General features: G+C 35.6%; 1 protein-coding gene across 2 annotated transcripts in view; it reads left to right on the top strand.

The window, feature by feature from the left end:
• Nucleotides 1-27,961, top strand: part of ZNF521 (zinc finger protein 521) — a 263,135-nt gene that overhangs the window by 118,371 nt on the left and 116,803 nt on the right. For both annotated transcript variants that reach the window (XR_001001481.1, XM_011939277.1), the window contains one exon: nt 10,556-10,640. Coding sequence is in view for 1 of the 2 variants with exons in the window: in XM_011939277.1 (XP_011794667.1) it covers nt 10,556-10,640 (85 nt within the window). In the remaining variant the exon portion in view is untranslated. The remainder of the gene's footprint in view (nt 1-10,555; nt 10,641-27,961) is intronic.

Here is a 27,961-nt window from a genome sequence, read left to right as displayed (position 1 = left end):
ATAAAGAGTTAATGAACCAATCTAATTTATTTTAGGACAGAAACTATATACTTAGGAAAGTATTTCTTAATGGATTCTAAAATACTTTGTTCTGCCTAATAATTTCTTTTTCCTAGTTTATGGTGGGATTATAAGTCATAGTACCGATCTGGATGGGGTCTCTCTGGGCATGTGATGTGATCTGATGGTGATGCAGTGTGCTTACATGTTGTCGCTTCCCCTTCACCTCTCCAGCTGTCCATCCTTGATCTCTACCAGCCGTAGCTCCTTATTTTGGTAACAGTGAAACAGAAGGAAGTTTCAATGCTTTTTAATGAAAACAATCACATGATCAGAATAATTGATGAGGAAAATAGGCTCTAATTTTGTGTAACCCCCAATTTTGACTTATCTTTTCCATCTCAGGTTTATTTCTAAAAGGGTGATTATTTAAACCCATATTTTCCCACCTTCAATTGCTTACCTTTCTTGAATGATACGAACATTTATAAAACAGTCACTATACGAAATTAACTAGCATTTACTATGAATTATAAATCTCTTCACATAGGAACTAACAAAACAGTATAGCCATGAGTAACAAGAGACAAATTCCTTTTCCTAGCTCAAAAATAATTAGCATGTGCTCTGGTGACTTTTTTTTTTTTTTTTTTTTAACCTTCACTACAGCATCAATTTAGTCTGTTATTCATCGTCTTCCAATTCGCTGATTTCTGGTGCTGTGTAAGGTGGTAGGCAGTTTTGCAAGCAGAAATAGACCAATCTTAGATAGTACCTTATGAATGAAGGTGATGGATGTAGAATGACTCATTAGATTGTCCATTCAACAGTCAGTAAACAAAGTGTATTGACTGCCTACTCTGTGGACAACACTATGGGAGATTTTATTCAGGTAGATTTTTTTATGGTGTAGAAATAAACAGCAACTGAACCCATAACATTAAATGAGATGCTCTAGATGAAGATACATTATCTGGAAGGTCTCAGTGGACTGTGTAGGGAGGGACATGAGTTGGTCCCTTGGAAGAGACTCCAAAATGTGAATGAGGAGAGTAAGTCTAATAAAGCATCTCTCTCCATGGGAAACTTGGGCACAGTTTTTTTCAGTGTTTAATGTGAGACATCAATGAGTTCAAGTGTGTAGAAAGACAAATTTTGAAGAAAATTTGTTAGGAGACAATTTTGAACTCAAAAAAGATTATTTGTTGTTCTTTATTAATTTTAAACTTAAAGTAAACTTTGTTCTTAGAAATAAAATAACCCTTTATTCACAAACTTCAAGGTAGTAAATTCCTTCCATGAGATGTGTTTGGTATGACCCATGGAAATAGCTCCATCTTTAACATTGAGTTTTGTTTTTAGTGCATACTTGTCAGATTTTTCTGAAGACTCCACTCAGTTATTTCCTGGTTTTTGACTATTGGGTATACCTTTGAAAATAAAATATTTTAATACTATTTTATCTAATATTTAAAGAGAATTCAATAAAACATTTTAAAAATGGCTTAACTTTATTACTCGATTGTAAACATAGTAGTAGCTTAAATTTATATCTTCATGGAGTTTAGGGTTTTATTTGTAAAAATAAATGTATTAGATCATTCTTGCATTGCTATAAAGAAATACTTGAGACTGGGTAATTTATAAAAAAAAAAATGTGGTTTAATTGGCTTGTACTTCTGCAGCACTAGCACCCGCTCCACTTCTTGGGAAGCCTCATGGAGCTTTTACTCTTGCAGGAAGGAAAGCAGGAGCAAGCATCTCCCATGGGAAGAGCGGGAGCAAGAGAGAGTGGCGAGGAGGTGCCATACACTTTAAAGTGACCAGATTTCATGAGAACTCACTCACTGTCATAGATACAGCACCAGGCTTTCAGAGATCCACCTCCATGACCCAAATACCTCCCACCAAGGGCCACTTTCAGCATTGGGAATCACAATTCAGCATGAGCTTTGGATGTATCAATAAATATATTTAATAGACTTAAATATTTTTTCTCCCTGGTACTATAAAAATTGCAACTCAGTCATTTAAAACAAGTATCTATAGGCTTTTTCTTTTCTCTTCCTTTTCTTGTCTGGTCAGTTGACCAGAAGCAATCTTCTTTAACCCTGGCTCTATTCTGAATTGTCTTCCTTATTCCCCACGAACTGTGAGCAACTTGGCTGGCATGTAGTACATGGAGTCTCACTCAGTCTGTCCCCCAGGCTGGAGTGTGGTGGCATGGTCGCAGCTCGCTGCAGCCTCAGACTCCTGGGCTCAAGTGATCCTCCTGACTCAGTCCCCCAAGTAGCTAGAAATACAGGCACAAGCCAGCACACCTGACTAATTTTTTAATTTTTTTGTGGAGATAGGGTTGTGCTACCTTGCCCAGACTAGTCTTGAATTCCTGGACTCCAGCGATCCTCTCACTTCTGCCTCCCAAAATGCTGGGGTTATAGGTATGAGCCACCATACCAGGCCCTGTAACAGTTTCAAACTCAAGAAAATTATTCCCATTTTAGAACTTAGATCAAGTCCTATCTCTTCCCAGGGGGGTTTTTCTAACTCTTCCAGACCGTATTAATCTGTCACTCTTTGACATGTTCTGTCTTCTCTTTGCAATACGCCAAAGTAGGCACTTGGTCCTGAACTGCTTTGCCATGTCATTTAGGTAAAGTACTTAAAACAGTTTAATATTTGTGTGTTTTATTTCCCCAATTATATTGTAATGCCTTGAGTTTAGGGATCACGGTTAATATCTCTTGGTTGTTGAGGTGTTGCCATGTGCCAGGCATGATGTAAAGTGTTACATGGATTTTATCTCAGGACATTAACCACCACTGTAAGACAATAGTATCCTTTTAACTATCACAAGAATACAAATTAGAATATTGATACATTTGTTTTTCAGTGAATTATTTGAGCTTTTCATCATTAGTGGCTTTTATTACATTTCAATAACCATTTTTTCCTTCTTCAGTGACTTAATTTTCATACAAATTCAGAATTACTTAGAAAATGCCTAGGCTAAATTAGTAGAATTGTCTGAGTTATTGAGCATTTGTGGAAAGCTGCTGGCTTATTACTTTGACTCATGTTTAGTAACCATTTGCCTGCCAACAAAATACTGGTGCTACTGCTCTTAAATATATATTGCATTTGTAATTAATATATTCATTCTTGGAATGGTAATATATATTGCTATAGTCCTTGAAAACAGCTTTTTCCTCCCAGCTAGCATAAACCTTTTTACACATTCTTACTGCTTCTCCCTTCCCATTCACCCAACCTTGTCACCAACTTGTGATTTTCTTTGTGTTATTAGTTGTCTCTTGGTATCCATGAAGGATTGGTTCCATGATGCCCTGCGGATGCTCAAGTCCCTTATAAAAACATGTACAGGCTTCCATATACTTTAAATGATCTCTAGATTACTTGTGATACTGAACACAAGTGCTATGTAAACAGCTGTCGTAACGTTTTGGTTTTTTATTTGATTATTCTTATGGTATTGTATTATTTTTTATTTTCTTTTAATTTTCAACTAGAGGTTGATTGCAGATGCAAAATCCTCAAATATGGGGGGGCCAACTAATTTTTAAAGCTTTATTTAATAAACATTTGTTTAACCCTTGTTAATTGTCATGAAATTTAAATTAGTGGATTTGAGTTGAAAGAAATTTTAATGTGGTTCCAAAGTCCACTTAGAAGGGTGAAAACTACTCACCTTTGACAACAGAGTGTTTATATCATATTTTATTCCATCCCCATAATAACCTGTCAAAGAGTAATATAGACAGTAAATAGTACCTTTAATAAATAAGTAAGCATTAAGAATTACTGTTTAGTGCATGGTAGGCATGGTACCAAACATTTTTATATAATTCTCACTTACTTTTCATATCAACTCTAAGATGTAGGTTTTATTAGTTTTCATTTGCAGAGAAGGAAACTCAGGGTCATTTAATGATTTGTCACACAACTAACTATACGACAAGTTAGTATTACAGAAAGAAAATCTAAAGATTCTTTCCTACTAAGACTGCTGGATATATTTGGAATGAATACTTTATAGCATCATTGTACAATATCCTGATTTCAGGTTGTGACCAAATCTGACACTGGTCCTTCCTTAAACGCCTTGAAATAGAGGGAGCTGAGAGCTATGGGACATCCTGGAAAAATGGCTCTGTAACTTTGGCTTTGATGTTCCAAACATACAGCAATGACAGATAAAATATAAAGACAGAAAAACAAATGGACTTAGTCAAGTCCAAAACAGTTCTTCATCTTTGAGATCTAGAAACCAAGTAAGAAAACCACATGATTATTAAGGCTAAAGCCAGGGGTCTGCTGAACATTTTCCAAAAATAGAAAGTGATATTTAGGGTTTAATCCCTATGGGACAAATCCAGACCCACTATTTGAAGCAGGGCCTGGGTGAAACTTTCTTGTTCACAGCAAGAGACTGGGAAAAAGTAATTCTGTTGACCACTACCAGGAACTAGGATTTTTACCTGGAGGATTGAAGGAGTAGGAAGAAAGACACAGTTTTGTGACATAAAACTGAATTACCCATGTGTTGCCTCTGTGATTTACCTTGCAATGTCTTTCTATCCCTGCAGCACAGCAGAGAGGCAGGAAATGCCCCTCCCAGACCCAGCTCTGGTACAGTAGCCTGGGATGCCCCAGTAGAACCAATGGTGAAACTAGTGGAAAGGAAGAAATTAGCACATAGGAAAAAAAATCACTACAAATGGGCTTTCAACCAAGATTCCAAAGTATATGAATGAATCAAACACTAGTAAAGCAGGAAAAAAAGAAGAAACTAATTATTTTGAACAGTCTGACAAAGACTTTGAAATAAGTATGTTTAGAAGCTCAGAAAGATCAATGAAGGTATGATTTCCCCTGAAAAGAGTGACAAATTATGAAGCAAATCCAAGCAGAAGTAAAACAAAAGCATTTGAATGTTTAAAACTAGAAATGTTGGAAATGAAAAATAGTCATATTAAATAAAAGCTCTGCTAAATAGGATAAACTCTAGACTGGTCAGCTGTGAAGAGAGAATCAGTGTTTTGTAAGAGTACAGAGAAGTGATCTAGAGTAGGACATAAGAAGACAAATAGATTCTTAAAATATGAATGAAAGGGCAGTTAAAATACATGGGGGATAGACTAAGAGGCTCTAATCTTGTCTAATAAGGATTCTGATGGAAGTGAATGGAGAGTGTCATAAATAGACTTAATAACTGAGTGATTTTAATCACTGAAAATTTTAAGAATTGAGGACATACATGAGATCTCAAATTGAAATTATTATTTTTGTATTGAGCAAGACAAATACACTTAAATGTACAGTTTAAAACATGGCAAAAAGAAGAAAACTGCAGAACATTGATGACAAAGGGAAAATATTGAAATAGACTTAGGGAATTAAGAGCCAGTTCTATCCTATGAATCTTAGTCAAGAGTCTGGGACTGGGAGCCTAAGGCTAACTTAGCTACAGACAGTTCCTTCACTCTCATAAGTTACTTTTCCTGTCATTCCTGGCATTGTCAAAGACCAAAGCACAACTTAATTATATGAAAAGCCTCCTTTTGAAATGCACATAAAATGTAATTGTAAATTTACCTGCAAACGATCAGAATATAAACTGTGTTAAAATCCAGTGTGTGAAAGACAGTAGAATCCTGGCTTGGTTATACCTGTATGACTTTAGCCAAGTCGCTTAATTAATCTATAAATGAGGATAATAATCCCTCCTTTATCTACTCTTACAGGACTGTTTCAAGCGATTTTTTTTTTTTTTTTGCATACAAGTTCTTTATATACTAAAGTATGAAACAGTTTATTAAATTATTATTTTATTATACAAATGAATGTGAGCTATGGTTCCTGACTTCTCAGAGTCTATACATTAGATTTATGTAAAAAAAAATAAAAAAAGGAAAAAAAAACTTCACAAACAAATACCAAAATGTTTGCAAAGCTACTTAAAACAACTAAGTGCAAATTAGTTTTGGTGCATATCAAGTATGGGAGTCTAAAGTGAATAGCGGAGGTGAATCAGGGGTTAAGCTGAGCTAAAAACTACATGTTATGAATTATTCTATTCATTTTTTCCAGTTTTTATTATGAAAATGTTCACGTATACAACTAGAGTTTATGATGGTTAACATGTAGCCATTTACTTATATATGACTATATATGTTTTTTCCTGAAACTTTTGAAAGTAAATTGCAAATATTTCATCCCTAAATACTCAGTATGCATCTCCTACCAAAAAGAATGTTTACCCACATGACCCCAATACCATTATCACATCTAAAAAAGGTAACAGCAACGTCCTGATAGCATCTAATAATCAGCTAATAGTCAGATTGATATCTAAATTATTCTCAATTGCCTCAAAAGCCTCCTTAGAGCTGTTTCAGCTCCCTCCCCCCAAATCAGGACCCACACATTACATTTACTCAAGTCTTTTTCAGTCTCTTTCATCTCTTCACTTTTTTTCCCCACGACAACAGGCCATGTCTTTTGAAGAATATTCTGGATTTGAGGTGTTTTTTTCTCCCTCATAGTAATAGTTGTTCCCCTTTTCGAAGACAACAGGCCATTTCTCTGAAAGAATATTCTGGATTTGCATTTTTTTCTCACAGTAATATTTGTTCCCCTATTGCTGTATTTACTGAAAACTGGATTGTTAGGCCTAAAGACTTAATTATATTCAAGTACACATTTTAGATAAGATACTATATTGGTGATGTATACTTCATATTGCAACACATTGAGAGGCACACAATGTCACGTCATTTCCATTCTTAATGGTATTAAGCTAAGTAGTCTGGTTAGAGTAATTACCATTAGCTAAATTTATTGTAAAGATACATAGTTCGCTTTGCAATGATCAAAGGATGAAATTTGAGTATCTCAGAATAATCTGTCTTCTACTAGTTTCAGCATCCGTTAGTGATTATCCTGAACCATGTTGTTTGGCATTGCAAAATGGTGAATATCTAATTTTGTCATCCCTTCTGCTGTCATTCTTCTGTAAAGAAAAGCTTTCACTCATCAAATAGGCACGACCTACACTTCCTCCTAAAAAAAGCAAGGTGCTTCTGACCCTTTCATTGCCAATTTTCAGAAAAAGAAATTGATGTAATAGTCACCTCCCATGGTAACAACTTAATTTTTTTTCATTTCTGTTTTAGAGGATTACTATGCACTGATTTTTTTAAAATCCATTCAGTATTTTGGTAAAAGAAATCAAAGCAGTTTGATTTCTACAAAGTATAAGTTTTAATAATTATTATTTTAAATTACTTTTTAAAATTTGGTGAGACTGAATGTGAAGTCTGAGTCCTAATGGATGGAATGGAGGGTAATAGGGTTAATCAGAATAATTTTTTAAAACTATATTATTAAGCATCTCTAATCATTTTTTTAAATTTATGAGATGTTCTTTTTAAAAAGTCTCTGAGTACCTTACCCAGAGTGTAACTGAAAACAAGAATGTCAAAAAGGCACATTTAAATTGTTCTCAAAATCAATCAAAAATAATGAGGTGCTAGGAAAAAGTTGTATCCTTGATAATTACATCTATCAGTATCAGAAAACAAAAGAGAACAATCAGGAAATGACAATCCCACTCCCAAGTAGCACATTTAAAAAGGCTAATGAAAAAAAAAGTCTCTTTTAAAAATGTACTAAATTAGCATTTCAAGTAAATTGACAACTTAAGCGTTGATAAAGGCCAATCTGGGGCCCAAACAATGGAAGTTCTGTTTCTACTTTTATCTGCTTTTAAAAGAAATTATCTCACTTGACTTTTTTTGTTGTCTTTTATATAAATGTAAGTAATTGTCCTAAGGGAGGTGACAATCCTCATGTACTCTGCAAGGGTCAGATCATACCTGGAATATCGAGCTTCATTTGGGGTTCTATTTCTGAAAACATTGACCTGGAGATAGGTAAACAGGATGGGAGGTAATTCATTTCTTACCTTGTGCCCCTATGTTCAGTCTGAAAAGGGGCTAATGTAATTGTCATATTAGACAATGGATTCAACCTCTTCTTTGTAGCACCAGAGCTTAGAGTTAGGGCCAATGGGTGAAAGTGGCAGAAAAAGCAGATTTGGATCTAGAATTAGGAAGAATTCTCTCATAATTTTAGCCATACAGAGGTGGAATAAATTTACCTCCAAGGGAATGAGTTCCCCAAGGCTGACACTGTTCAGAGGTTATAATCCCTTTACTTAAAGATGGTGTACAGGTGTGCAGGGATCGCTCCAATATTTTGCAAAGAATCTATGGTTGTAATGAAAGATGCTTTAAAGGTCATTTAACATCACCGTTTTAAAAACTGAAGGTAAAAATGAATTTTATATCATGCCTTTAAAAAGAAAACCCTTAACACATACCAATTTGCATATCATGGCTTTGTATTTGGGAAATGTGAAAAATATGGTGAAGTAGAGTTCAAGCTTCAGTATTTTAAAATCACGGTTCATTGTTTCTGATCACAGTAAATTCTTATCTAGCCATAAATTTAGGAGCTTATAGATAAGAATATGGCTTTTTTAATAAAAATATGTAACATAGCATTTTAGACACTGTTTTATGAGTGGAGAGAATTAATGTTTGAATTATCAGTAGTAGCAAAAGCATTTTCATTCGATGATAAAAGAAAACTTACATGTGTCAGTTCATTTTGAAGACAGTAGTAAGTGCTGGCATTTTATTATTTTGGCTTTTCAAATGATTTTATTCTTTATTATTAGACTAGGAAAAAAAAGCCCTAGTATATTCTGCCAACATATTCATCAGTCATCATTTTTGGAGACAGTTTTCGACGTATTGCATGTTTTACTGTGCTAACAAGAGAAAAGACTAGCCATTAAGTTTATGTTTCTTTGTTTTTCAGCAAGGTCACATATCAGGAATAATGCTAGAAGTATGCTAATAAACAATATATAATGTAGGTCATCAGGGAGTAAGAAATATTTTCTAACTAGTTCTAAAGGGAAATGTTGTTAAAAAAGGGATAGATGTTATTTACGTAACACATGTTGCTCTATATGTCACCATCAAAAGCATCTTGTAAACAGCTCAGTGTAGTAAATCTTCCTTGGTGATTGTCAGGGTGTTTGAAATCCGTGTTAGATTTAGTTTCAGCACATAGTTCGCAATATGCCTAATGTACAAAGACCGTCAGATGATTTAGACAGCCTCCAGTGGAAATATGCCTATACTTGTGTGGTTTACAAAGAATATTGTTCACTGTTGCAGAAGAAAATATTATGTTAAATTACAATAATTAGGAAAAAATTATATTAATGGCATTTATAATTTTAAATCTCAAATGAATTATGCTAAATGTTTGTGCTTAACTTTGATTTTGTTAAATTCTAAAGAACTTCAGTTCTTTCAAGTTGATTGTAATTTACAGGCTGGTATTTCATTATTAATGCCATTTGTAAGACAATTTTATATGACTTCAAATGAAACGATAATTCTGTAAAAAATGCTTGTAAGAAAATGTCATTTATGTGATTTTACAAATGTAATTTTCTCATGTTTGGGAAATTTTAAAAATGGATTATTTTCATAATGGTTTATTTTGTCCCCCAACATGGTTTTTAATTACAAATATTAAGATTCATCAAAAAGGAAGTTGTGTAAGTATGTGCTCTGGAAAACACAACTAATACTCTATTTATTGAGTTCATCTAATGGGTACTGGGACTCAATAATAAAGATGTAAAATTATAATGGCTTCTTTATGATTCAGAAATCAGAGAGCCTACCAGCATTTAGAATCAAAAGAAAGTATTTCTCTTCCCAGCTGTACGGCACTGTGACATCAGGCAAATCTTCCTATTTCTCTGGACCTCAGTTTCTTCATTTATGCGATAAGAATTGTAATAAAAATCTTGCTGTATCTACTTCACAGGACTATTGTGTAACACAAAATAGTGTTAGAATGTTCATTATGATATTTCTTTATAGGATGAAGTACATATTTAAATGCTAATACTTAGCAACTTCTAAAACATCATTTAAATTGTAGACTTTAGCTAAAGATTGTATCTCTAAATATTTTAGCTGGAATCCGTGAATCTTAACTTATTAGCCATATTACTTATGGATATCTAGAAGCAATACCCTAGTTATATTGGTCAGAATGAAATTGTGCCTGATCTTCAAAGACACTGGATTCTGAAACTCTGTAGATTTTTTTTTTAATACTCATGTTTTTCAAAACTGTATTTCTGTAATACTTCTGGTTTTAAAAACCTTCTGTTTTTGAGTTTAGGGATCTTTAAAAATATATTATGCCATAATTACGTGCTTCTCTTTCTTCTAAATGTCTGCAAATGAAAATATGGTGTTGGGATCAAGCCATAAGGTGTAAGTCAGGAATTCGTGGGACTTGGGCCAAGTGGCCCTGTAGTTTAGTTTGTTTCTTAGCAACGTAGGTAAGACCAGCATCTCAGAAGAATGTTTTTTAAACAGAGAAACAATGAAGAGTCCATGTGTCTAAGTAACTCTGTTTATACTTGTTTTCTCAGAAGAAGACCTATCAATGCATCAAGTGTCAGATGGTTTTCTACAATGAATGGGATATTCAGGTTCATGTCGCGAACCACATGATTGGTGAGTGGCGCTCTAAACCTTCTTACAGATAGATGTTTCTTCTACTTGTGTGTATCACCGTCACACAGAGTTAAAGGTGAATTAATTGTTCAACCATCAGTGGTTTTCCTCGGCATGACTGATTTTTTTTTTTAATTTCTGTTATTAGTCCTGATAAGGTATTAGCGCATTTTATTTTCTGCAAGGGCTAGTTTAGACTTCTGCAGAGGATTATGTATCTACTGCCAGTCAAAACACAGGTGATTAACAAATTAAACTTCGAATCATTTTTGCATTATTGAAAACTAACAGGAGTGGTTAATGAACTGGATGTTAGCTTTCCATAGAGTTTTAGACAGGTTTTAATTTCAGAAGTTATTATGGTAATGGCACTGCTGTGTGTTGCTTAAGCGTCTTTGTATTAAAATCTAAAGTAGTGAGTTTTTGTGATAGGGAAACATAAATAGTTTAAATAGCCATAAAATAGTTTTATATGTATGGTTTCAACAGCCTGGAAATAATCATGATCATAAAGATCATGTAAAGAATTCAGTAATCATTTTTTATTCCCCACCAAATTTTCCATAGACTTTTATAAAAGTGGTTTGGGGAAAGATTTCTGAAGTTACTTCAGGCCATTGTTTTTAGGATTTTGCATGTATCACATGGGCTAAAACTAAGAGGATATTTTTTTAACCTATTCATATTGTCCCATTGTTTCTTAATTCCTCACGGATTAGTGCCTATGTCTTTTAATTTGGTAAGCACTTAGTAATAACACTAAGCGTTTTACCAGCCAATTAAACTTTATCAAGCAGATCATTTTTCTGCTAGTAAAATGACAATTGCTATTACTTTATGCTATTTTTGTTATTCATTTGTGTTTTTATTCTATGAGTTTTTTATTTCATACTCACTTCATGGTATTTCATAATACCATAAATAATTACAATATTTAAAAAGTCAAATTAACCTCATACTCTCCTACTATGAAACTCTGTAAGACAGGAAAGAAAATTCAACATTTTAGACTATGAACTTGTTTTCAGGGAGGAACAAGTTTTACTGTATACTAATTAGAAGTATTCTAAGAATGCTTTGTGGAAGGTTGTTCACCGGTCATTTCTGATCATTAAAGCTATCACAAAACTTCCATTTTTCTTGTATAAATTAATGAAGATAAATTCAAAAGCATGTTGGAAAATTGATTGATAATTTTTCAACAGGATGTGCTTTATGGTTTTCAAATGATAGGTAGGGGGTTGTTGCTTATAAATGACTAAGAGCTTATTAGTGCAAAATGGAACTTATACATAGCAGCTAAAATATTGATCAATTTATCTCTACGTTTTACAGATTTAAGTATTAATATTATTAGTGATTTCTCATATATTAAATAGTAAATCCTTCAACGTGACAATAGCGTTGACAACTTTAGTGAGTGATTAGAAGATAATGGCAACATGTAGGAGAGATTCAAATGTTTCCTTGATATTCCCTTCTGTTTGAGAATGTGAAAAATACCTTGTGTAAACTTTTAAAACAGCTTTTTAGAGGAGAGGAGCGGCTTAGAAAAAATGAATTCCTGCCAAATGATAAATGTTAATATTTCCCGTCTCTTTATTTCTTGAGTAGACTGTGTTGGTGGCAGTCATTCATGATTTTACCTCATGCTGCACTTTTAGATAGGCTTGAATGAAAGCAGTTCATAGAAGTTTGCAGTTCATGGGAAATTCAGTGAAATTTTGTGGTCATGCTTCTTATTAGTTCTATTCAATGTAAACTTATTTTTGTTTCTGGATTTATTTGTCCCAGTACTGAGATGAATATGTTGAATATATTTTCACCACAATGTTAATACTCTTTTGCACATTTAGAATTTCTATTGAATGTTCAGCATAACAGTACTTTTTGATTTTCCAATTTTAGTATCATTTTGCCTATAAACATTAATCAGTTTGTTTTGTCTTCTTTTTAAATTGCTTTGTATCATTCCTGTTTGTACTTATTTTATATTCCTTGCATCATTAGTGCTTTCCCAAGGCTTTTTCCCTTCTACCTTATAGTGGATTAATAAGACACTCACCTCTTGGGACCTGAGCATTTAACAATTCACCTTTCATCAGAGAAGTATATTCCATTCCTTTGCACAGAGGGTCTAGTTATTTAATATTCATGCCATTTTTAATAATAAAAATGTGTAATTCTCTTGCACTTGAGGCCTAAATAAATGAGTAGCATCCATTTAATTGTTTTATCTGTTGACCATGCATCCAAGTCCTTACACCCTATTCGTGCTGTTAGTATCTAGAGAGAGGGAACGCAAAAATGAAGGGCATCACAAAGGCTAAGATACCCCTTTTTAGAATTCTTCTAATATGCTATTTAGTCTTTCAAATGAGGCAGGCAGCATTATTTTGTTGGCTAAAATTCCTCCATTGAGGGTAGATATTTTTAGGCTGTGTATCTGTGTGTGTTTTTTGTCTAATCAAAAAATAATCTCAACTAGACATTCAGTAGAGGAAGGGGGATTAGGGACTATCTGAAAAGCCTCTTACTCCTTTTGTTAAGAGGGTATATAGTGTTCTTGCGGATTTTGTTTTACATTTCAATCAATGTAGAGGAAGGATTATGTCACCTGATGGAAAACAAGACCTACAGATGACCCAATGAGGTGTAACTTTAAATTCCTTCTTTACTCAAGTCATTTGCATTTGCTTCTGTGGCACCTATGTTTTTGTGCAATCTCAGTGTCAAGCAACCACCATGCATCTTTCTGGATGTGCTGGTCGCAGGCTGTTGGCCAGGGACATTTGTGAAAGGGAAACCATCAATGTTTCTACCAGGTACATACCGGAGGTGCCCTTCTTAAGTGCAGTTTTGCAGCAAGGTGTGGACACATGGTCTGAGTTGCGAGAATAATTACTCGATAAAAATGCACTAGGGAATTGACTTACGTCTATTAAGGAAAAAAAGAAAACCTCCCTCTTCACCACATTTAGACACAGTTTCAGTAAGAAATCAGACCAGTGACTATTCAGGGGTTTCTTTTCTTCCTTACACACACACAAAAAGAGCTACAAAACATTTTAACAGCTTTCCTGGGGAAAAGATTTCCCTCTTTAAAGATCTGTGCCAATAAGAAAATTTTTCCTCTCTTCCTTTGTTCTTTTCGCATAGTTTATGTTGGCTTTTGACCTGAGAATACATCAAGATACCAGGATGTATTAGGTGCTTTAATTTCCTATTCACCCTTCTCTTTTCTATCAGCATAGTAAATATTTATTGTTATTTTCCTCTTTGAGCTGTCTGTTATTATTATTATTCTCTGGTATGGATTAGCGCAAATAGAGATGAAACAAGAGAATTTAAATGTGTTTAACCCAGCAAAGGGATTGCCTCATATAAAATTATGAGGCTCAACAGCGTAGAGTAAATTTGTAAGTGCTCTGAATAAAGGGCTGTTAGGCATGAGATAATATAAAGAGATGACATTGCCAAGAACTATTTATGAGAAGCTTAATTTTTTCACTCTGATAATTCTTGACCAATAATTACCAGCCTCTAATTATCTATTTTAGTTAGAAAGAAATTTCGATCACTATGGAGGTTGGCATTGCAACTAGCGCATAAATCCCCAAAGAGACAAATGTGTTCCAAACAGCCACAAACAACTGTCTCATGAAACATAGTGAGCAAATTGCGAGCGGCTGGTGGTAGACAACCAGCAGTACACTCACCATCGAAGGCCAGTCAGCTTGACAAAGGAATGATCAAAGGGGAGAAATACCATTATCCTTGGAATTGATTACTATAGTTATGGACTTTGGAGGACAAGTAGTCAGTATATAGCTATGGCCATTTCCAGCCCTCCCTTTCAAAGTTCATGGATGGAGAAAATGAATGGACTAGGTACAAGCCTTTTACATAAGGATTATTTTTAAAAATATACTTAGAAATCGTTACTTAATAAATTTAATTTTTTTCATCTGATTAGAAAGACCAGTGTTGTAATGGCAAAATTGTTCTAAGTGTCAGAATACCCCATTTTGTTAAAGACAGGAAAATCCAGAAATGGTCACTAATAAACATGTCCTAGATAGATCAAGTGTAATGTTAAAGCGTTTTGAAGAAGCAAATATATTTATCTCTTAGAAAAGCAGAACTAGAATTTGGGATTGTAAAGGATAGCTAATAGGAAAACACTGATGCAAAGATACTGACTTTTTATTTATATCTCTAATAAATACTCAGTATTTTGTAGATAATCACGATTTTCAAAACACCAGGAAAAGATTAAGCTCTTCTCCAGCATATGTGGGAAGATATGTACTCTATGTGTTGTGTTACACGTGATATATATCACTGATGTCAAGGCATCAAGAATGAGTAAATTGGTTCTGAACAGTGTGGTGAAATTGTAGTCTGTTCTGTGGCAGGTGGCATTCATACATCCTGCAATTTTTTTGGTGCCCAAGGTCACAAATGGCATTGTTTTCCTTTCATTTCTTTAGTGGGTGGTGTACTATGTGACTAATCTTCATTATCGTTTTGCGGCATTCAGTATCACCTCTGAAGCATTTCAGCTTGAGTGCACTTGCTTTAGAAAAGACTAAAACCAGTATTTTGAGGTCCATAGTAGTTTAGGATTTTATGTCCTAAGGGAAAATATCCAAATATATGGAAGAGAAAGGTCCATGTTGCCCTTTAAACTCTTGCTTTCACTGACTGGTTTCAAAAGAATGAATAGAAATGGATCAACAATAATGCGTATAAGTGTAGGTATACATATGTGTTTATAATCTCCATGCTATCCTAAGAAGCTCAAAATCATTGAGATATTTCGGAATCTTGATTTACATTCATTCTAAATGAGAAGATGACTGAACGCTTTTTTTAAAAAAATCATCTTTGATTGCTTACAAAATTCAGAGAATTAAGAAACAAGCATTTGGTGTTAAATATGATAAAACATTGGCTTATTTCATCAAGAGCTGGATTAAAAAAGATGAAATCTGGGCAGTTTAATGGTAACAGAAAGCTACCCTCATGTGGGCAATGCTGGCTTATTTGAAAAGCCCATAAAGGGTTTCTACATGGACCATACAAAAGGGATACTTTCTCTTTAATAGCCATCTGTACAGGAGAGATGAGAAGTGGGCCAGGTCATCTCTCCTCAGCTGTCATGATATTAACGTAGGTAATGGAGCAAGCTGGGCGTTCTGCTGGGTGTTGTTTTTCATAGATGTTCATCGATTTACACAGATAATTCTATTTATTTCTTAGAGTTGGTCCAAGTGAACCAGGCAGAATAACAAACACCAAAGCATTTCAAATGACTTTATCTTTGTTTATAACGTAACTTTTGTCTAAAAAATGGTGTCACACCTACTGTGCAGATGGCTGCATGATTTGTAAACCAGCCAAAACATTTAAACAAATGTGTGATCTGGGGATAGATTAAATAAAGGATAAAATGGAGTGTGGGCCACAAATTCTAATAATCAGATGATTTTAAGTTGTGTGCAGTGTGGAGTGATGGTCACAGAGATAGCAGGGAACGCTTGCCAATGACAGCAAGGTGCCTTATAGATCTCAGGATGGAGCCCGTGGCCTGGTAGGCCTCAGTTTGAGAACCGCACATTTGCTGTACAGCTGGCAGCTCTGTATGGGGACATCAGATAAAACTTATGTAAAATGAAGTGTTATTGCTTAGTATGAAATTGTTCAGAGAGGGAATTTGCAGACAGTAACTGAAAACAGAATTCATGGTACCAATGAAGCAGACTGTAAATATGAAGAGGGTTTAATTATCTGCACAATTTAGCAAAAATTCAAGATGTATTTAGAAAGGACATACGCGGGCATAAATATAACATAGCTGTACTGCTTACTGAGTGCAAAGAGGGGCCACAGGAACTTACCAAGGCTCCGTATGATCAGCCTTCCTAAAAACAAAGACAATTTAAAAGAAACTCAAAGAAAAACGACTTTTTGGAGGAGGGCAGAGTTTTTAAGAGCTCATTGTGATTCTTTGGATTGTCATTTCTCAAGGAACTTGGGATAAAATCTTCAGGTCTGTCACTCAATTTCAGGGTTAAGCTATTAAAAGACAAATCATGTGTTTTAGCTTGCGTCTAGCAGTTTTGATTTACAAGAATAAAAAACACTGGCAGTTAGTGTATTTTTACATTTATAAACCCCAAAGATAGCCTGCTAGACATTTCCTGTGATGTTAATTTTCTGTGAGGCTGAGGATTGTGGCTGAGGCCATAGATCGAAGATTCCATGTCTTATTACTCTTTAGAACACACTGCCCCTAAAGGGGCCTCAGAAAAATGTTCTCAAGGAGAATTACTGGATGCCAGCCTGTCTTCCTAGGCTCAGCACAGAGACGCTAGGAAGAGAGGCCCTACCAGTTGGATACGGTCATGTGACTGGCTGACATACAATGGCAGGGCTTCTGGATCTCATTTTGTCCTCACCTTTGACTTCCTGTAGAATGCACCACCAATGTGTTGGTTTTTCACTCACTCTTTGATATGTTCATTATCAGACGTGGGTATCTGTTTCTGAATGAAGGTTGCAATGCATTTCCGAATGGAGGGCACTAAAAGTCATCAGCAATACCTAAAAAGATATACATCCCTGCACATTCCTGCTTGCCCATGCACGCACACGGGTGGTGACCTATTTCCACAGAATCGGTTCACACACATCAAAGGAAAAGGTCTCTGATGACCTATTTCCATAGGTTATTTCCTAGTTTCAGGGCCATTAATAGCAGTAAACAAAGGAAAGGGAGCCAATATGGAGAGTGGGTGTCGAACTTCAGCTGCTCATATTGTTGCATTTGGTGAGCTGATGGGGTTTCGTAGGTCACCTTTAGAATTATGCCTATGACAGCAGTAGCTACCTGCCAAGATTGCAAGGTATCTCACAGCTCTCAGGATGGCGCCTGTGGCCCGGTAGGCCTCAGTTGGAGGGGTACACATTTGCTGTACAGCTGGCAGCTCTGTATGGGGCAGCCGTGTGGGCTGTTAGGGAGCTGGAAAGGAGACAAGCATGAAATTTCTTCTAACCCCAACTCTGTTTTTCTGTACTGTTGGCTGCTTCTCAGTTCCTTGACAAAAAAACCAATCAGGCACCCTTTAATCCGCCTGTGATTACCACTGGTATAAAAAGAGAAGCATAATGAGGAAAAATGCCTCGTTTTGTTGCCTTCAAAAGCCAACAAATTGGAGTTAACTTGACAGGAAGTGGCTTAATAATTAGATTATTTATTTATTCCTGACACATATCCCCCTGTTACTAGTCTCAGGAGACCCTGTAGATGGTACGATTTTCAAGCTGCCATTACTTCGCTGTCTTCTGTGAACAAAGAAGCTACTGTCTATCAGTCAATTAAATGCAGTCTTTAAGCAGAGGCTGCGAAGTCCTCAATGGGGAGAGCCCTGGGACATTGTGGCTGATGATTCCTTTCTCTGTACTGTACATCACACTCTCAACTGCAGTCCCCACAGAGATGGAATAAAGTCATGCATTAAAATATCACTTGTTGATTTGTTTGCTAATGAAGAGCCATTGAAATGTTTGTGTATTTCTATGGCAAAATTGTTGATGAAAGGGCCTGCTTGCCAGCATATTTTAAGTCCATCTGCTGTGAGTGCTTATTTAAGAGTTATTAAAATTAAAGTCAACAAACAACAGAATTAAAAAAAAACTCTGAGATAACAAGCGTTTTCTTACTATTTCATCAAATTAAGTGAATCAAGGCAGGAGAAATAGAGAAATGGTATCATTTAAGTTCACACTTGCATTGCATTCATTCAGATGCCTTGTTTCCTCTGACATAAAAATGTAAGTCTCCTTCAGAGTTTTGGGGAACTGCATCTTTTTAAGTATGAAAAGAGATAACAGTCCCTTTTCACACTTTAAGAAAACATTGTTCTTTAAGAAAATAATGTTCTTAGAAATTTTACTTTTTTCTTTAAGATGAATGGCATTTTTCTAGCGATGTATCTAACTTAGCGAGCACTTGTACGAGTTTTTCCACAGAGCATAGTGAGGCTTTTTAAACCAAACTAATGAAACGCCTGTTAGACGTACATATCAGACACTATCTTGCAGCCACATGGAACATACAGAAGTGTGATTTTTCTTCTCCATTTGTTCCTCTTTATGTTTTCTTCTTCCTTTTCTTTCTTTCTTTTTTTTTTTTTTATAGCATTACTTTATTTCCATGTAAGTAAGTGGTGAGTGACATTTTCTACTAGACAAGGTTTTTATCTCTTAATTCATCAATCTAGTACCATGGAGTGTTCACTGTGTATGTAGCATATCTTCACTGGAGTTCTCCAGGCTTCCATTAACTGGCTTTATGTTTTAAGAGTACATCTGTTATTGAGCTGAAGGTCTAGAGGTGGAAGACTTGGATAATATTCTGACAGCTCTCTGATGAAATATTTAGCTATGGCTCTGTTATTTGAAGAGATAAATTTGGAATATTAAACAGAGGCCACTGAACTTTGAAAAGAGTTCCTTCTTTTCATCAGACTTTGTAAAGAGTAAGTAAGGCTTTAACTATAGTTTTCGTGATTACCTGACAACGGGCTGTAAAGAATTAATTCAAGCCATCATCAGATGGCTGTATTTCTTATTTCTACCCTGTTATTCCAAGTCATTTTGTTAGAAAAAGCTTAGATACTCGGAGGTGTTCTGTAATAGAAATGAATTTGAAACCCTTTCATTAATTGGTGATTAATATATTTCAGGATTAGTTTAAGCAGGGCTCTACCTCCTGCCCAGTCAAGTATGTTCTGGTTAATATCCAATTATCTGCACCTTCATAGTTATTATGTCTTAATATTTCGGATATGATAACCAGAAACTTGAGGGTAATGCTAATGAGAAGCATAGAGCAAAAATTAACCAATGACATACTCAATGATCCTTGGTGAGGAGAGAATCTCTTTTTTTCCCCATAACATGTTGCCTGGGCATCTTTTGAGCACTGACTGAAAAGTAAGACTTTCAATTACGGCAGGCAAAAATTAGAAGAATCAGTCGTTCTCTCTTTTCAGTCATATTAACCTGAATTTACAGTGTCACGTTTACCTGGAAACATGATTTCAGTTCATTTTATGAGGGATGAAGATAGAAAATAGAGAGCCTGTTCATATTTTCCAAACAGGAAACATCATTTTCTTTATCTTTTCCTTTTAGCAAAGCCACAAGTTGTTACACTCTCAAAGGATGTTTTAATTCAGATTAATTTGGGATCCCTTTAATATTTCACTAAGGAAACACTTTTTTTCCTGCTACATGTTCTTCTCTTTCTCCCCAAATTTAGCACCATGCTGCATTCAGGTTTCACCTCTATTTTTTTTTTTTTTTTAAACAGGTCAATTCACTTTTGAACAATCTGACATAGCTCCCATAACAGTGCCTGCTAGGGTGGGATGCACTGCTTCTAACCATGTAGCTTTAAATAGTGACTTTGTGCATTGCCCCTTTATATGCTGTATTGTAATGAAGCAACATCAGTAAATTGCAGTGAAGGGTGATTGTTGCACAGGGATGACAACTACACCTTGGGGTCCATTTGCACCAGATTATTCTTTTTATTGTTATTATTACTTCCCATCTTCTTTACTCTCTTGCTGCCGAACTTGCTGTTGGCCACCGGTGCAACACGGAGGGGATCTTGAGGAACACTGCAGACATCCTTTTTTTCTCTTATGCACGTACCCATCACCATTCAGTTCCAAAACCAGATACCCCGGGTGGTTTTGCAGTTCTTTATCGATGCCTCTTTGTTGACTTCATTCATGATGTCTCTCGTCTTCATCTTCTTAAAAGAACAAATTTCCTATAAATAAAAGTGACACATTTCTTTTCACCCATTTTGTATAGATGTTCTAAATCTGTAGTCAAAATGATCAACTATTGCCCATCCTAATTTGTCCCTTTCCCCAAAGAGATTTAATAATTCATTTTGAAATAGAGAATAGAGGTCTAGATGGGATTATTTCTTAAATAAAAGATTTGTATTTTCAATATCTTTTTTGGTTTCCTTAAGACATAGATAAAGTCATTATGAATATTGTATACACTAGTTGTTTTCTTTACAAAATAGCCTGTTGCCTGCCCCGATCTACTGTTTTTACCCAGTAACGAATAGGAAAATAATGTAGATTGAAGTCAGAGATTCTGCACTGTTATTGAACAGAATTGTGAACAAGCTTTTAACCAAGGGATAATTAGATGTGTATTTAGGGGCACTGTTACTCCTTTTGTTGGCATAATTTTAGTACCTGTGTCCATTTTTGTTTTCAAATTGTTAGTGCAGCTGTTGTTTTGTTTTTCTCTCTCTGAGGCTGGGCTGCTGCGCAGCATTCAAACTAAAATCCAGGATTAGAACTGACACACCTTCAATAGAACTATCAAGTCTTTTAAAACTGTTTGGCCGGTGACGCCAGTCCCACGCTATTCAACCGCACACACTTCCGATTGTGGGCCAAAGAGCATTGATTTTTAGCTGTCATTTCTAGTGCACATACTGTAGAATTGAAATTTAAACCTTAATCCACTCAGTAATGCAATTAATTTTTAATGTGCAGTAATACTAATTGAAATAGCCTGAATTTAGTAAGTCACCACAAGACATTTTCAAAAGCAAGAGTCTCCACTGAGAACTGGGAGGACAGATAATCGTTGTTACAGTGTTTACTGAATAAATGTGAACTCTGCAGGCCTCCAGGAGAAAGGGGGTTTTCTTTAAATGAGTCTATATTATATCTGTTCAAGAAAAGAAATACATTGTCAAAGAGAATTCCTACTTTCTATCTACTGTGACAGGTTAAAATATTCTATTAACTTATTCAAGAGGCATAATTGTAATTAGAAATATCTTAATGTACACAAAATAATATTCACCCATTTAAAAAAAGCAATTATGAGTAGTTGCAAATGAAGTCACCTGCCAACAGTGTCACAGTCAGGCAAGAGTCTCAGTGGGTAATCTCATTATATAATATGTACTTGAGATATTATTTCTAGATTAAATGAATATATGTGCTGTATCAGCTGTCTATAAATCTGTTGCCTTGTTTTGATGTATTTTTGGTGAAAAATATACCCTCCCCTACCTGTTTCAAAGCTATGTTCCTTTAGCTTTTACGTATTATTTCAAAATGGCCTTTTAAATGTTTCGTGAGGCTCTTTTTTTTTTCCCTAGCCATAGTAAAGCAAATTTTGAACAGTAAAATCAAATAGGTTTTCAGTCATTTCTGCACTAAAAAGGTTCTCTAACCACATTTATCTGCTAGTAAATGAGGACTTTTTAAAATGTATCAGTTCTGCTGATGAATGGGCTTGTGGAGTGTTTCAAACGAGCACCAGCATTACGTTGAAGAAGGCAAACCCTGTAGATCATGCTTTCATGGCTCTCACATTATACTGTTTAATACGCCGATAGTACTGTTAAATATTTAGTAAAGGTTCCTTTATAACCCTACCATCTATTCAAATGGGATTTTAAGACATTTTTGCAGCGCATAAGTAAAAATGATGCCAGAGAACTGGAGGCAGTTGTAGCATGGCTTATTTTCTAAATGAAGTGTAGGGTAACGTGGTACAAATGAGTTCAACAGATTCACACCTACTGAATACCTCAACCAATTTACATTCTTTGGATTAAGGGTTCAAACTGGCTTTCGTTTTGTCACTAAGTCAAAATGCTGTTAGCATCAATTACATAGAGTACTAACTTGACATTATAGCATGTTAGTAAGAAGACCTTAATTGTGATTATTTTAAGCTGCCTAACATCAGTTGAGCTTTATAATAAATATTTCCTTTTTTTTCTTTTACTGAGTAGGGGAAGGGGAAGGAAGAGAGATGAGGGAAAATTGATTTATAGTCCATTCATAGCATATTATCAAATCAAATTGGGGTATACTATATTGAATCTTTTCAGCCTTTAATTTGGGTATGCTGGAGCAAATAATGAGTAGTAGACAGATATTGTTGTACATATGGATATGATGCATAATGGACCACCTTTATCAATTTTTCTGTAATATTTGATAGTTATTACCCAAATAACAGTAATTATTCTTTTAATCTGGGATAAAAATTGGTATCTGGGAGCCTTATGCAAAAATGTTGCCAGTAAATAAGATGCTGACTTCATTACTGTCATCTTGTTGGTAGGCTGAATCTACATTTAAACCTTTCCATGCTTATCAGTATTATTAGTTTTGAAGGTGTAAAGGTAAAGACTGGTCATTTGTTCAGATTTATATGAAATGTGTGTTTGATTCTTCTAGAAGCCTATTTGCTAGACTCTAATTTTCTTCCTATTTTATATGCAGCCAGTGACCACAGTATTCATTCAAACTGCACAGAGACACATCTCATCTGTAAAACACGGCTTACTGATCTTATTTGCTACTTGTATTCTCATAAGAAGCAGCATAGGATTCATTATGATGCAATGGAAGTACATTTTGTTTTGAGATTATGTGTATCACATATATGTTCCTACCAAGAGTTTCATAATAAAGAATGAATAAAGAAGATAGCTTTATGTATACATGAAGGAGAAGGGAAGGGAAGCGAAATGAGCATCACATATAGGTGTGTTTAATATGCAATGCTTGATGTATGTTGACCTCAGGTTACAAGAGTAGAAAATCCCATTTTCCAGCTTGTTTCAAATATAGTAAAAATGCTGCTTCAGTTGCTTTATGCTACTCACATTGGGGAAGGTGCTTATACTGTGATAATTATCATCAAGGAATATTAATGCGTTCAGCATTTGTAACCCAAAAACTCATTATAGCTTAAGCTGTGCATCATCTGTGAAGAGAGAACTTTGCCAGAATTTGCTCTTCACAGGGGTTGCCTCCTGCTTGCTGCGGAGTGGTCAGAGTACTGCAAGAGGTCACTTAGGCTATTTTTGAAAGCTGAAGTTTTGCAGTTTTTGAATCACTACCTTCTGTCCAAAGAGCATATCATTCTTGCCTCAAAATGTCCTTCTTCTAATTGAATGCATGGTAAAGTGCAAACTATAACAATAATAATAATAAATAAATAAGAGGTAACTGTATCTCATTATGTAGAATTCAAGAAGGTCAGCACATGTATTCCATATCAAGATAATTGAAGTATTGGTGTCTTCCCTTCTGTCATGGAGCAAAGGGATTCATTTACACCAGTTTCTTTAATGCAGGTGCCCTTGGGTTTCAGAGAGAAATTCCCCCACTGGGGCTCCACATTACAGCCCTCTGGCTGGAAATTGTGTAAATAAGACTGCAGGGTCAGCCTTCCTTTTTTGGTACCACTATCTGTAATTAGTCTGTGATGACAGTCTTTTATATGAGCCTAAAACTGTTCCTGGGATCATTCCTCATACATCCAAGACATCTATCTACTGCATAGGTAGATATTTTTGCACGTATGTTTAAAATCATTCTCTAGGGGCATATTGACTTGATGGGAACTAGAATCTCTGGGTGTGTTGAGAATCCTTTAACTTCATCTGATCAAAATAGCTGGTTAGGCAGCTCCATTATAAATTATAGGTGGTTAGTTTCCTAAGAACATTGTGCCCTCACCTGTAGTGGGGCAGCTTGTTGAAAGGGAGCTGTGTGCCTGTGATGTTTTTACGTGATTAAATCCCATTATTTTTCCCCCACTGATCCATTGCTTGTCATTTCCCATAAGTAACATTGCTCCATGCTGCATGTTATGGTTTGTGTGGGCCAGGCAGAGAGCACTAATACTCAGTTCTATCAGGCTGTCTGGCATTGCAGGACTGCTGTGTTTCTGAGGTCAAATTGTGAACCTGGCCTTGCTCCTGGGAGGACTAGAAAAATATGTTTCATAACTTCCCATAGACCTAAGCGAAGAGGAAGAAGGAAAAACATGAAGCCCATAGGCTCAGTTTAGATGAGCTGAAAGGTTGGAATTTATCAAACAGGAAGGCTGACCGTTGTGTGGGAGGCTTCCTTACTGTGAGGGATCACTGCCGTGGGTGCAGAATCAGTCCTAGCTGAGGCCTTTGGAGGATAGGGTAATCATTCAAATAGCCCAGCAGGCACAGACACACAAGCTGATAATCTGGAGTAAACCTGCTGAAATAGGAATTTACTTACCTGTTAAAATCACTTACATGAAGGAATACTGATAGAATGAGTACCGTGCATTCAAGGCAGATACTGTAGGCTGCTTCATTGAAAGTAATTTGTGCTGTTGTTGTTGTTGTTGTTTGGAATGGGACAGAACCTTTATTTTATGTGGCAGAGCACTGATACCACAAAATGGATGGATTAGCTGAACCAGAGACAGGTTCTCAATCGTTTTGGGCTGCAATGCTGGCAGTATGGTGGAGAAATACAGTAGCAGCAGATCTTCTGTAAGGATGTAAACTTAATAATCTTTATGAATTTTGAGTAACTCATAACTCCACTTCCTCACCCAAAGAAACATTATGAAAAGATTGCTTCTAAATCCTTCAGACGTTCTCTGCACTTATGATAGATGCCATCCTCTTTACCTTGAGGCATTGGAAATAAATGTGGGGTTTTTTTGTTTTTTTGTTTTTCGCAAGAGATAAAAATGCATACTTCAGAAGGAGCAAATTGTATTTTCATGTTTTAAGTTCAGTTTGCACTTGATATGGTGAGATCCAAATGTGAAGAATTGCTTTTGACATTATTTCTGTGTCTCCTGTATCCCAGAACCACTGCATTATTATGCTGAAATGTACCATCACATGGGATAAATGTGATGTTGGAAACCTGGAAATAGTATGTATAATATTACATTCTATGTCCAGGGTCCTTAGGATAATTGTAACTTCTTTAGTTACTAAAACAATTCAACTTACCTTATTAAGGATACGTTGACTAAAACTACATGTGCATGTGTCTTTTAAGAAAAAATTATAATGGTCCAAGTGTTGTGGGTTTGTTTAGGGGCAAAGAAAGGGCTTTCATTTCTAAATGAAAAGGTTATTTTAACTTTCTCTAAAAGTCTGTTTTACATAATCTGTACCTTGAACTAACACATACTATGTTATAAAGTAAACCTTAAAATACATACATCAAAGGTCTTAACTTGCATGACTGATTTCAGAATTCTAATTCAGATTTTCTGTCAGTAACTATGGTTTTCTATTTTTATGGTCCTTTTCTAAAATAAATTTTTGTAATCTTCTTTGTGTATTTAAATGTGTGCATGTGCATGTGTGTGTGTCACATGCGTACATCTGTGTGTGGACATGTACCCGCTGTTAGTCTCTTCCACCACACACTCACTGCTGCAGCACTCCCTGTCTTCTGTTTAGCATGTTTCCAACAGCTTAGGGAGATGGTACAAAAGTGAAATGAAAACTGTGCAGCTTATATTGGAGTCTGATATTTGAAAGAGAGATATTGGAAAAGGATGTTTTTTGGCTTGGCTCCTTTTAGATGTGATTGCTGCTTCATTAGGACTTGGAAGAGTTTCCTGTGGTTAAATTTAATCAAATAGCTCAGAGTAACAAACTTGTACACTCCAGGACAGTTCTGTATAAGAAGCATGCTTTTCCTAAGTTTAAAACAAGCACATATACACGTATACACACATACACACACACGTAAACACACACACATCACTACCACCACCAACAACAACAACTCGTTTGTAAAATGCTGTGAGTGCCATCTCAAACCTAACTCCCTATTGGTAGTGATTTAATAAATGATCATGTATAGAAGTATAAGTCCTACGAACAAAACCCTTTCTCTACTAAAAATACAAAAATTAGCCTGGTGTGGTGGCGCCTGTCATCCTAGCTACTCGGGAGGCTGAGGCAGGAGAATTGATTGAACGGAGGCAGAGGTTGCAGTGAGCCAAGATCACACCACTGCGCTCCAGCGTGGGGGACAGAGGGAGATTCCATCCCTGACACCACCACCAAAAAAAAAAAAAAAAGAAAAGAAAAGAAAAGAAAGAAAGAAAAAGACGTATAAGTCATAAGAAATACATTTCAAAGGGTTTGGGTTTGTTTGGTTTTGCACTTGAACAGGTGTCAAGCATTGATTCTCCTGAGCCATGATATGAGGTTGTTATCATTACTTTTATCATACAGATGAAGAAACAGAAGTGTGAGCAGAACAGAGCTAGTGTGCATTAGTATACGGAGAGAAACTCACACTTCTTGAATCTGTCTACATCACTTTCAGCTGGTGCTGTATTCATCTCTTCACACGTGCACAAGTTGTTCACTGTGGGAGCCTGTGCTGAGGTGTTCTTAGCAATTGCTTTGCTATCATTGCATCAAATCCTGATGTTGATGTCATTTTCTAAAACTTACCCTTGGTTCAGATTAAATTTGATCTTTCCATTAGAATGTTTTTTCCATTGTATCTTTCCATTGTAAGTAAAGACAGCCTAGGTATTCTCTTCTACTTTCTTAAAACAAACTACTTTGGAACAGTTAAGTATGCTTCTGCATCAAATTATTTGGCAATGGTGGGAAATAGGCAACAAAGTGACAAAAGTGGATAAATTCAGGGTAAATAGTCCTGAGTATGGGACGTGGCTTTCTATAATACTAATGTGTGAATGCGCAGCATAGAAATGTTCACGTTTCTGCAAAGTAGCAAGTGGTTATGTTCATATCTTTTTGAAAGGTGAGTGAATCGATTTGAATAGCAAGAGCTTTGTTCTGAATGATGTGTGGAACCCAGAGTCACAGACCCTGCGGTGCATGAAAACACACGTGCCTCAGTCCTTTCCTAAGGACTGTTGTCTAATTCTTGTTAGAAATGGGAAATGGCTTGGAAACCTCCAACATTTCTAGAAGCCTCTTTCTGTAGGTGTCTGTACATGAATTCACTATAGGATGATTGGAAAGGGAGTAATGCAGTTACAGCACATTCGTTTAAACATGAGAAAGGAATTGACCTACTATATGCAGCTTGACAATACAATTTATGATGTTCATCACAGTTTTTTCAGCAGAGTTCCTTTTGAACCACAGAGATAATTTATTAGATGCCAAAATGTGTTACTAGAGAAGGAGTAATGAAGAAAAACACTCTTTATGTTAATACTTTTTTACATTTTGTATATGTTGTATATGTCATACAGTTTGTATATGTTGCTATGTTAGGCAAAGGGAATTGAAACATGCTCTAAATTCCAGTCACAGAACAAGAACGAAATTGTGCAGGTTTCCTCCCAAAATCCACGAGGAACAATGGCCAGTAAAATGAAAGTGCCATCTGGGTCTGGATGTGAGGTCATTGCCAACTCTTCATTGGTGCTGGTAGAAAGCTTACAATTAT

This window comes from Colobus angolensis, unplaced genomic scaffold (genome assembly GCF_000951035.1).
Source record: "Colobus angolensis palliatus isolate OR3802 unplaced genomic scaffold, Cang.pa_1.0 Scaffold18, whole genome shotgun sequence".
Classification (NCBI taxonomy): Eukaryota; Metazoa; Chordata; class Mammalia; order Primates; family Cercopithecidae; genus Colobus; species Colobus angolensis.
This window is presented reverse-complemented; position numbering and strand designations above follow the sequence as displayed.